We start from the raw sequence: 12057 nt of genomic DNA on the forward strand, positions 1-12057 counted from the left end.
GATTGCCATGGACTCTAAGAGTGTGTCTTTGAGAGAGATCTGGGCAGCGTGATCTGCTAATAAAAACACTCCCTTCTGGTCATTCAAATCCAGATCAGCCTTTTACAAGCTTGGCAGCTTTAAGATCTATGGACTTCAACTCCCAGAATTCCCCAGCTTGCATGGGAAGCTGAAATCCATATTTCTTAAAGTTGCCAAGTTGGAAAAACATTGACCTAGACCAGGGGTAGGCAACCTTGGCTCTTTTATGACTGGTGGACTTCAACTCCCAGAATTCCTGAGCCAGCCATGGCTCAGCTTGGAAACCTCTCACTTTCCCCTCAGCATGGCTCAGGAATTCTGGGAGTTGAAGTTCACGAGTCATAAAAGAGCCAAGTTTGAAGACCCCTGGCTTAGTTCAGGGGTAGGCAACCTTGGCTCTTTTGTGACTCGACTTCAACTCCCAGAATTCCTGAGCCAGCCATGCTGAGGGAAAAGGGAGAGGTTTCCAAGCTGAACCAGGCTGGCTGAGGAATTCTGGGAGTTGAAGTCCACCAGTCATGAGGGGGCTATAATTCCCCCATGCTGGCTCAGGAATTCTGGGAGTCCACGAGTCATAAAAGGGCCAAGTTTGAAGACCCCTACCCTAGGCCTAGAGTCTAGACCAGGGGTAGGCAACCTTGGCTCTTTTATGACTGGTGGACTTCAACTCCCAGAATTCCCAAGCCAGCCATGCTGAGGAGACAGGGAGAGGTTTCCAAGCTGAGCTAGGCTGGCCCAGGAATTCTGGGAGTTGAAGTCCAGGAGTCATTAAAGAGCCCAGGTTGCCTATCCCTGACCTAGATGTTAACAATTCTGAATGGCAAAGGACTGTTTTCCTACAGATGAATATAAAGCAAGCCACATATGGATGGGCAAAATAAACAGAAACTTTGCACTCGATGCTGTGTGTCATGGATCAAGTGGCACCATTTAAAATCCCAGTGTTGTAAAACCTTGGCACCTTTTGCGTTAAGCTATATTTATCAGGAACGCAGCACTTGAGTGGTCTTTTCTCAGCCTCCCAGCATAAGAAACAGATGTGGATACCATTATGACTTCCTTGCTGGTCCTTTAACCCTGCTCCAAAAATCTAATTTCTCACTTTCTCAGGGTGATTCCATACTGGAATCACCATGGGTGGACGAGAATGTAGTTGGAAGGGATCTTTAAGGGTTAATTTCTGTGTTTTTGGATGTTTCTGTCCTTCAGACCATTAGTTCATTGGGATGCCAGGGTTCCTCATTAAATGCACTTATAATAATAAAGGTCACATGAATTTGAGCTGTCCCTGAATGCAGGCCAGATCCTGTCCCAAGAGAGGTGATTGTTATTCCTGCTGCAAGTACTAATTGTGCTAAAATGGGTCTACTTAATTCCCAGCTCCATATAAATTCCAGAGCCTTGCATAAAATAATGACAAACCTGACTCAACCTAAGATGCTGTAACATATGAGATGTAATCTTCCTCTGATAATTAAAATGCAATCAGGCTGTTCCACAAAAGCAGACTCTTTTTTAAATAACAGAACTCTATGATCATCACTTTACTACTACTATTTTAGCATAATCTGCATGAATCTATCAACCCAGTGTTTCACTAATTTAAACATTGACCCAGTTCTGTGATACACCTTTGATAACAGAATAACAGAGTTGGAAGGGACCTTGGAGGTCATCTAGTCCAACCCCCTGCTCAGGCAGGAAACCCTACACCATTTCAGACAAATGGCTGTCCAGTCTCTTCTTAAAAACTTCCAGTGTTGGAGCATTTACCGCTTCTGGAGGCAGGTTGTTCCACTGGTTAATTGTTCTCGCTGTCAGGAAGCTTCTCCTTAGTTCTAGGTTGCTTCTCTCCTTGATTAGTTTCCAACCATTACTTCTTCTCCATATAAACCATACTGATTTGATAGATCATGCTGAATTGGGAGGCCATTTTCCTAGACCAGGGGTCTTCAAACCTGGCCCTTTTAGGACTTGTGGACTTCAACTCCCAGAATTCCTCAGCCTTTTGCATATTGGAAAAAGAACTCCATGATATAGTGCAGGGGTCTTCAAACTTGGCCCTTTTAGGACTTGGGGACGTCAACTCCCAGAATTCCTCAGCCAGGCACGTGTGCCTGGCTGAGGAATTCTGGAAGTTGACGTCCCCAAGTCCTAAAAGGGCCAAATTTGGAGACCCCTGTCATAAACTGTAACATTATGGTGAAGATTAGGACACTTCAGATTTAAAAGCTAATAGGTGCACAGGACATGTAATCCCTGTCTGAAACTCATTAAAGCAACTGTGTCTTTGCCCAGAAATGAAATGGGTTCAGTCTGGGAAAGGCAATTTCACTTATGCAATGCAGTGTCCCTGCCTGCCCCCATGTGATTTGAAGCATCTTTCAGACTTTGAATCCAAAACAGTAAATACTGGTAATGTGCTACATGTACATAGTTGCTAAACAAGACATTTATTAAAATTACAGTAATTCTGAGATAGGAGGGAGATTTCAGATCATACTCTCAACCCCCCCCCCCCGAAAATTTAGAAAGTGATTGAAATATTGAACTAATTGAGTTTATCCATTTAATTAGGATAGCAAGCTCCATTAGGAGAGATTACAACATAAAGATACAATACTAATAATGTAGAGAATTTTTTTATTTATTTCTTCTCTCCCACCTTTATTATTTTTAATAACTCAAAACAGTGAACTTACCTGATACTCCTTTCTCCTCTTATTTTCCCCACAACCACCACTCTGTGAGGTAGGTAGGGCTGAGAGAGTGATTGGCCCAATTCACCCAGCCAGCTTTTAATGCTTAAGGCAGGACTAGAACTCACCGTCTCCTGGTGACTGACCCAAAGGTACCCAATTGGCTTTCAGCCCTAAGGCAGGACTAGAACTCACCGTCTTCTGCTTTTAACCACTAGACCAATGGTGGCGAACCTATGGCACGCATGCCAGAGGCGGCACTCAGAGCCCTCTCTGTGGGCACGTGTGCCATTGCCCCAGCCCCGCCTCCCCCCACGGCCCCCTCCTCACCAGCAGCCCCACTGGAGGAGAGTCACCCCCAAGTGTGGCCCGCACAGAGCAGCATAGCCAATGACATGGCAGCCGGGCAGCGGGGACAAGACTCCGCCCTCACGCCCCGTCACACGCAGTTGATGCTGTGGGGTGCGGGCAGAGGGTGTGGCCACCATGGCGCTGCTGGGCCACCTGGGCAATGTGTGGCAGGCCATGGAGGCAGTGAATGGCCCTGCAGGTGGGCGGGGTGGACAGAGCAGGGGCGGGTTGGGAGGGCGGGGGCGGTTTTGGGGCACTCGGTCTCTAAAAGGTTCGCCATCACTGCACTAGACCAAACTTGCTGTCTAATTCTAAAGTTTATATTTGTGTATATAGTATTTCACATTAATTTTATTAAATTACTCCTAATTGTTGATGTTAAAAGTGGTGCTTCCATTTTTTAAAAAAAAATATCCACCCCCAAATTCATGAAAACTCATTGTAAATGATATCTGAATTTTAACTAAAATGCTGATATCTTTACTTTGTGAATTGCCATGAAATTCATAAATGTGGATTTCTGGTCTTAGCAGAGAATTAGATTTGACTTTTCTCCAGGTCTCTAGTATGGGATCATCCTTGGAGCAATTTGTACAAAATAAATAAATAAAATAAATAAAAATCAAGCCTAAAATCAACCGGCTGTCAATTCAGTCTTAATCTAGAATACTTAGTGACATATATTTCCTGCACGATGTTATTTGTGTTTCTGGTAGGAAGATTGTTCATTTGACAGCATTTCAAAATTATACCCCTCTCATGGAAAAAGCGATTTGTGACCTTCCATCACAGCTGCAACCATTGCATCACCCCCAAGGTCACGTGATCCCAATTCGGGCATTTGGCAACTTTTCGCATTGCAGCGTCCTGGGGGGGGGGTACGTAATCACAATTTGTGACTTTCCCAGCCAGTTCCCTGAAAATAAGATCAATTGGAGAAGCTGGATTTGCTTAATGATCATGGTAAAATTGGTCATAGGATCAAGTCTGATCATGTGTTGACTTGACTTACAACTGCAATGATGTACAACATAAATTCCTATCCCAATTGTAAGCTGAGGACTGCTAGTAATTGTGAGAGATTGTGGGGAGGCTGGAAAGGGATAGAAGCGATTATAGCCGTAAGCAAGAAAAGATAGCCGTGAGTCAGTCACTGGCTTATCTTATAAACCGGGGGTCCCCAACCCTTGGGCCGTGGCCAACTACCGGCTGTGGTCTATTGGAATTGGGCTGTGCGAGTGGCTGGCGTCCATACCCAGCTCAACTTGCGCAAGTGCACCTGCCCGCCAGTCACACAAGGTGAGCTGCATTTGTCCCCGTTGGCCCGTCACTCGCGTGGCCTAGTTCCCCTCCCACCCCCCCAGCCGGGCCGCCAAGCTGCAAGGGTTAGGGACCGCTATTATAAGCAACTATCTCCAGTGAAGAGAAATTTGGACAGAAGCATCTTCAAGCTTTCAAAGAAACGCCACCTTAATTGACTCACTCCTTATAATGGAGGCTGGGAAAGTTTTATTATAGTTTCCAAGATTCTGCATTTACTCTAGCCAAATATTAAAAAGACCTCACCGACATCCATGCAGCTCTTGCTTGCTTGATCTTGTCAATGGGAGACTTGACAGTAAGAAGTTGGAAAGTTAGAGGGTTTTTGTAGGTGAAAAAAATAAAAATAATCCTTTTTTTTTTTTAGGATTTAGACTGATACAGATCTGCTATTCTGGTCTACATCCTTGACTAGTTTATCAGCACAAAGAGATACTATAAGCCGAATTACAATACAGAAATTGACAATTGGGAATTGTCACAGACCTTAATAAATCTCATCTAGTACTTAGGGTGTAGATTTCATTTCCTTAGGGATTTTGTTTAGTTTATATTTTTCTTTGCCTCTCTTAAGAATTAACATTTGGGTTGGATGAATAAGAATGTTATCTCTTAGTGCTTTTTCATTATTTATATTTTATTTTAGATTATTCGCTGCTCTGAGTTTCCAACGTGTAAAAAAGCATCATATAAACTGCAGTAATAAATAACTCAAGTGTGGCTGAAAAACACAGAGGAATGTGGTGAAGTTCAGACATCAGCTCATTGCTGAATGAACCTCAAACTGGCACTGTGGGTTAGCAATTGCCACCGAGATTTGAAAACAAAATGCACTTGTTATAATAAATAAAATATTTTAGGTGGCCATGAAAAGAAATTCAAAAATATAAATTAGGAAATTGCAATAACTTATATTTTTTCGTTTAAAATTATCTTGACGTCACTATGTCTTATCTCATTAATAATTAATAATTATAGTAATAGTACAGTTGGAAGGGACCTTGGAGGTCTTCTAGTCCAACCCCCTGCTCAGGTAGGAAACTCTACATTAGTGATGGCGAACCTTTTACAGACCGAGTGCCCAGACCGCAACCCCAAACCCACTTATTTATCACAAAGTGCCAGGGCTGCATCAGCATTGGGGTGCCCTCATGGGGGGGCAGGGAGGCCCCTCTGAGTGCCGCCTCTGGCACGCAAAACCCGGGGGCGCAAAAATGGGTCACCGTGCTGCAAGGCACAAAAACGGCTGTGCCCGTGGGGTGCAGATACAAGATGCTGTACCGTGCAAGAATGGGGCAGGGCTAGTGAGTATCATGCAGGCACTAGCCCCGCAGCACGTGCGTGTTCACGGCCCCGTGCACGCACGCATGCATGTAAAATGCTTCCCCCTCCCTTTTCTTCCAGTGCACCAATCAACAATGGTGGGTGACCTCTGCTCTACCACCTCTACTCGAGCTTGCTAGTCGGCCGCTTCACCTCCTTTGTGCTGGGCGGGGCTCCTGCTCTGGGCGGCAATGGGGGCCCGACGCACCTGCTGCTGGTGGCGGTGGCGCGTGTGCCAACAGAGAGGGCTCTGAGTGCCGCCTCTGGCACACGCGCCATAGGTTCGCCAGCACTGCTCTATATCATTTCAGACAAGTGGCTGTCCAGTTTCTTCTTATAAACTTCCAGTGTTGGAGCATTCACAACTTCTGAAGGCAAGGAGTTCCACTGGTTAATTGTTCTCACTGTCAGGAAAAACTAACTGTCCTTAGCTCCAGGTTGCTTCTTTCCTTGATGAGTTTCCATCCGTTGCTTCTTGTCCTGCCTTCAGGCGCCTTGGAGAAGAGCTTGACTCCCTCTTCTTTGGGGCAGCCCTTGAGTTATTGGAAGGCTGCTATCCTGTCCCCCCTCGTCCTTCTCTTCATTAAACTGGATATCCCCAATTCCAGCAGCCGTTCCTTATATGTTTTAGCCTCCAGTCCCCTGATCATCTTTGTTGCTCTTCTCTACACTCTTTCTAGAGTCTCAGCATCTTTTTTACATCGTGGTGACCAAAACTGGATGCCGTATTCCAGGTGTGGCCTTACCAAGGCCTTGTAAAGGGGTATTAACCCTTCACGTGATCTTGATTCTGTTCCTCTGTTAATGCACTGTGTTGGCTTCGTGTTGGTACTGACTTTTCATGTGTGCAAATAGATGTGTACATATCTATAAACACACACCAGCCTTTTTTAACACACACAAAGCAAAAACAGTGGGGAATTTTGCACTGCGCCCCTGGCATTTCCCACCTCTGCATGGCCAGATGGTGACAGTTTTTTGGCTCTGCTTCAGTTGAGCAGCTCTGACTTTAAAGTGAGAAAGCTCCATGCAGACACCTTTCCTAGCCTCCCAGGTGGCCCTTCTATTCTTTAAGGAGCCAAAAAGAGAAGGGGCATCATCATTCAAATCAGGAGTGTCAACCTTGGCCACCTTAATACTTGTGGACTTCACCTCCCAGAATTCCTCAGGCAGCATGGCTGGCTGGGGAATTCTGGAAATTGAAGTCCACAGGTTCTTAAAGTGGCCAAGATTGGACACCCCTGATTTAAAGCAGCAGTTTCTGTGTTGGAATGAATTTCTTCTGGCCGGTAGCTCCCTCAAACAGAAAGGGGCAAAGAGGCTGAAAATACCAAGATTATTCTCAGGATGTCTTCTTTCGCACAGAGGCTCCCAACCTTTTGGGCACCAGGGACTCCTGTGGAGAGAGGTTTTTCTGCGGACTGGAGAGTGTGGTTTTGTGTTCTGTCTGCATCTCGCGGATGGGGCTTTGCTTGTTTGTGCGGCCCAGTTGCTGGCATGCTTGGCCCGGTACTGGTCCACAGACCGGGGTTTGGGGACCCCTGCTTTAGCACGTAGAGGATACGGTCAGGAAGAGGACCACAATAGTGGACTGTAGGCTTGTATGTTATTAGATCTAGTAGTTTTTCTATCTCTGTCTCCTGCCGTATGTCTAATTAGTTTCTTAAAACCAATTTGTAGAACCCCTGACTCTAAATTCGGTAAAAACCAAGAGCTGAATAAAAAAGGACAGAAGGTTATTGGCTGGGTTTGTCCATTGTGCTAACCTTAATGCTAGTTGGTTTGATTTTGGTTTGGAGTGTGAACTCTGTCATTCTGGTTTACTCTGTAAACTATGATGAAAAAAATTATGATATGGTATGGCTTGAGAGCCATCCATAGACCTAAACCCCATAGCAGTGGTGGCGAACCTATGGCACAGAGGCCTCTCTGTGGGCACGCACGCCATTGCCCCAGCCCCGCCTCCCCCCCACAGCCCCTTCCTCACCAGCAGCCCCCCCCAGAGGAGAGTCACCCCCCCCCCTGCGTGGAGCAGTGCAGCCAAGGACATGGCAGCCGGGCAGCAGGTACAAGACTCCACCCCCGCGCCCCACAGCATCATCTGCTGCAGGGCCGCCATGGTGCTGCAGGGCCACCTGGGCAATCTGCCGTGACGGGGTGTGGAGGCGGTAGGTGGCCCTGCAGGGGGTGGGGGCATGGCAGAGTGGGTGGGGCAGGAGGCGGGGCAGAGTAGGTGGGGCAGGGGGTAGAGCAGAGGGTGGGGCAGGGGGCGGAGCAGTTTTGGGGCACTCGGTGTCTAAAAGGTTCGCCATCACTGCCCTATAGTATCTTGACTTATTGTCGTATGCCAATGCAGACCTTGGGCCAGAGTATAATTAAAGGAAATTATCTTAACATCAGTTTGTAACTATGCTGTGATGTAGGTTAGTAGAATTTAGACATTTCCTGGATTAAGTGATCCATTGGTCCTCCAGGAAAATGAAGTGAGAGCAGCAGCAGCTTCTCCTGCCCTTCCCTTCCCTCCCCTCCCCTCCCCTCCCCTTTCCTTCCCTCTTTTCCTTTCTCTTTCCCTTCTTCTTTCCTCCCCCTTTCTCTCTCTTCCCCCCACAAAGCATTTCAAGGTTTAATCCTCCATTTTCTCCCAGGTGGAGAGTCCAGTGCTAACAGAGCCATCTTCGCAGCCCTTTGTTTGTGTCCTGGATCATAGCAACTATAACAGCATCAACAATTAGACATTGTTGATTAGTGCCAAAATCGCTGAGGAAGCCGGTCTCTTAATTGTCAGGGCCAGCAGAGGCTTTTATCAAGGTTATGATTTGACAGTCTGTGGGATGGTGCCCGGCTCGTCCTCCCAACTGAGGTAGTTTTCCATGTCGTGTGAATGCCGTCACCGTTTCTGGGCCAACCCCCCCCCCCGGACAAGGTACCAGCCTTTGAGAGAGTTCTCCTTTTCTCACCCTAGTTCTGTCAGATACGTTCCCTTCATTTCGCTTTCAGCTGAGTTGACAAGTCACTCCCGTTTATTAGATGGGGCATGATGGATGTAAGGCAGCGAGAGCGAGGGCTGCACAGGAGCACCGGGCTAGTCAGCGCCAGGAACAGAAACCAATGTGCCAAGGAACATTGAAGCACGTTGGTGCCAACGGCCTTGCCCAGCCTGGCACCCAGCCAGCTTGCGGTTCCTCAGCTTCCCCATTAGCCGGGCAGAAGGTTGCCGTTACTAGCGAGGCCGGCCAGGAGTTTTTTGGCAGCGCTGCGATCAAAAGGAAGGTCAAGTTTGAAACCTGGAAATTGATACGCAAACGGGTGTCTCCTTGTCACTTTCTTGGCAACGGTATAAACGTGGTTGGCCCACAGGGATTTCGTGGCGCTTCTCTCCATGTGGTAACCAGAGTGGACGCAAGGCGCGGTCAGCCAGGTACGGCCACCCCCTGAGGCAGTTTATCGAGAGCAGAGCTTCTCAACCTTAGAAAACCCCCAGAATTCCCCAGCCAGCGTCTTTTACAGCATTGTCATAGCTTTGAATGATTGCTGTACAAATGGTCATAAGTCAGGGACCATCTGTATGACCGAGTGTATTCCTAGACCTGAATTTATTACAGCAAGGCAAAAGTAGGTTTAGTTTCTTTGCAAAAGTGGCCCGGAAGTGATAAGGTGGGTGAACAAAACGTAGTTTCTGTTCTGTATGCAGCATAATCCTTGTTTAAAAAAAAAACTGCCAAAGAGAAGAAGTCTGTTTGTATACATACATACATACATACATACATACATACATACAGGTGGTCCTTGACTGACAATGGTTCATTTAGTGACTGTTCAAAGTTACGCCGGCACCCCAAAAATGATTTATGACCGTTTTTCATACATGTGACGATTGCAGCATCCCCATGGTCAAGTGATCATAATTCAAACGCTTGGCAACCGACTCATATTTATGACGGTTGCAGCGTCCCGGGGGATCACGTCATCGCTTTTGCAACCTTATGATAAGTCAGTGGGGGAATCCGGACTGACTTAACAACATGTGACTCACTTAACAACTGCAGTGATTCTCTTAACAACTGTGGCAAGTGAATGGAGCAAAACTCGCTTAACAAACGCCTTGAGCAGCAACAGAAATTTGAGGCTCATAAGTCGAGGACGACCTCTATTAAAATCTAAGGACCAGCTGAAAGGAACTCCCTATTAAATGAGAGAACCCTAATCTATTTTTTTATCCGAACTGCAGTAAAAACAGGCCACGCGGCAGGCATTTTCCTGTAATAATGCTTTCCTTTCCTTTGTGGGTAAACGAACTGATCGTAGGAGGAAAGCTTTTACATTTAAATGGCAAATTGTCACCCTATTTTATGCAATTTCCCCCCCCCTCGAGATTCTGCTTTGTGAATGTGGCCACCCCCCACTTGATTTTCCTGCTTTTTTTTTTGTATCCTAAAAGATTACTTTGGTCAGGTTATGGAAATGGAAAAATGTCCCAGGTGGCCTTTTGATTAATGCCTGTTTTCCCTTTACCCTTTCAGATCCTGGAATATCCGGTTGATCCTAAAGAGAACAAGTTTCCTTTTTTGCGTAATCCAGATATTTTGGTTGGGGAAAATGACCTGACAGCTTTAAGTTACCTCCATGAACCGGCGGTCTTGCATAACCTAAAACTCCGCTTTTTGGAATCAAATCACATCTATACCTATTGTGGTGAGTATTACCACAGCAGTGTGCGGCAGCAGCCAAAAAAAGCTGATACAATCTTTGTATTGTATAAGCGGAGACGTGGAATCAAAACCACATGAAAACTTAGTATAGCTTTATAAAGCCTTAGCAAGGCCACCTCCTGGAATATACCGCATCCGGTTTTGGTCACCCCATTACAAAAATATTGTTGAGATTTTGGAAAAAGTGCAAAGAAGGGCAACTAAGATGATTAAGGACATACGAGGATGAAAACATAAGAAGAACGGCTGCAGGACTTGGGTTTGCCTAGTCTAGAGAAGAGAAGGACTAGGGGGGACATGAGAGCAGTATTCCAGGATTTGGGGGGGTTGCTACAAAGAGGAGGGGGGTCAACCTATTTTCCAAAGCACCAGAAGGCAGGACGAGAAACAACGGACTGTTCGAAGTTACAATGGCACCAAAAATGTTGACTTATAATCATTTTTCACACTGATGACTTCGACAGCATTTGTATGGTCATGTGATCAAAATTTGGGCGCTTGGCAACTGGCGTGTACTTATGACAGTTCAACTGTCCCGGAATAAGGTGATCACCATTTGTAACTTCCCAGCCAGCTTCCGATAAGCAAAGTCAACGGGGGAACCAAATTGACTTAACAACTGCAGTGATTCATTTAACAACTGTGGCAGAAAGATAGTAAAATGGGACACAACTCATTCAACAACTGCCCTGCTTAGCAGCAGAAATTTTGGGCTCAGTTGTCCTAAGTCAAGGCCTTCCTGTAGTTTATATTCAAATTAGCTTCTCTGTTATTTCAAGTTCTGTAGTAGACACTTTAGAGATTTTTCTGGTTGAGAAAAAGTTGCCAGCTTAGGAAACCTGCAGCAGTTGAATTTTAATTTGGAAGACCTTCAAACATGCTGAACATATAAAACAAAAAGTAGGGGTGAGTGCTTCTGCTTGCTTATTTATTTGCTTAAATAGCGGGCAATGAGCTTGTAAACTGATGCACAATAAAAAGGCCCGGTTACACTACGAAGTGACCAGTGAGTCATATTTGAAGTACTCTGCTTGTACGTTTTTGTGCCTCTCTGTTTTTGTATTATTTGAAGTGTTTGCATTCTTGTTATTTTTAAGGTATCGTGCTTGTTGCCATAAATCCTTACGAACAGTTGCCAATTTATGGACAAGATGTCATCTACGCCTACAGCGGCCAAAACATGGGCGATATGGACCCTCATATTTTCGCAGTTGCAGAAGAAGCATATAAGCAAATGGCCAGGTGGGTGCAAAGCTTTTTTCCTTTCTGCTGGTCGCTGCATTTCAATGGAGACCGAGGTTACCCTAAATGAACGAGTGGATTCAGAGTCAGGAGGCAAACTATGATCAGGCTTCTGGAAATCTGCATGATAAATCTTGTAATGAGGGGAAAACAGGGTGCCACTGAATGCAGCATGCAGCATCTGAGAAGCTCAATTTAATTTCTGGTTTTAGCTATTTCTTAATAACTAAATAACAACCCTGGTCCTCATGGTTTAACAAATAGAAATGTGAACGTGCATTTGTTGTGTCATGTCAAGTGGTGTGAAGGTCACTTCCTTAAAGCAGTCCTCCTCAGTCTGATGCTCTCTAAATGTGCTTAAACTTCAACTCCCATAATTCCTTGATGATGGG

At 45.7% G+C, this 12057-nt stretch overlaps 1 protein-coding gene across 3 annotated transcripts in view; it reads left to right on the forward strand.

The window, feature by feature from the left end:
* LOC120297637 (unconventional myosin-Vb-like) overlaps positions 1-12057 on the forward strand; it is a 213394-nt gene that overhangs the window by 70479 nt on the left and 130858 nt on the right. For all 3 annotated transcript variants that reach the window (XM_039320485.1, XM_039320484.1, XM_039320486.1), the window contains exons 3-4: positions 10235-10406; positions 11521-11665. In XM_039320485.1, the coding sequence (XP_039176419.1) occupies positions 10235-10406; positions 11521-11665 (317 nt within the window). The remainder of the gene's footprint in view (positions 1-10234; positions 10407-11520; positions 11666-12057) is intronic.

Source organism: Crotalus tigris, unplaced genomic scaffold (assembly GCF_016545835.1).
Source record: "Crotalus tigris isolate CLP2741 ecotype Arizona unplaced genomic scaffold, ASM1654583v1 scf7180000023652.331455, whole genome shotgun sequence".
Lineage (NCBI taxonomy): Eukaryota > Metazoa > Chordata > Lepidosauria > Squamata > Viperidae > Crotalus > Crotalus tigris.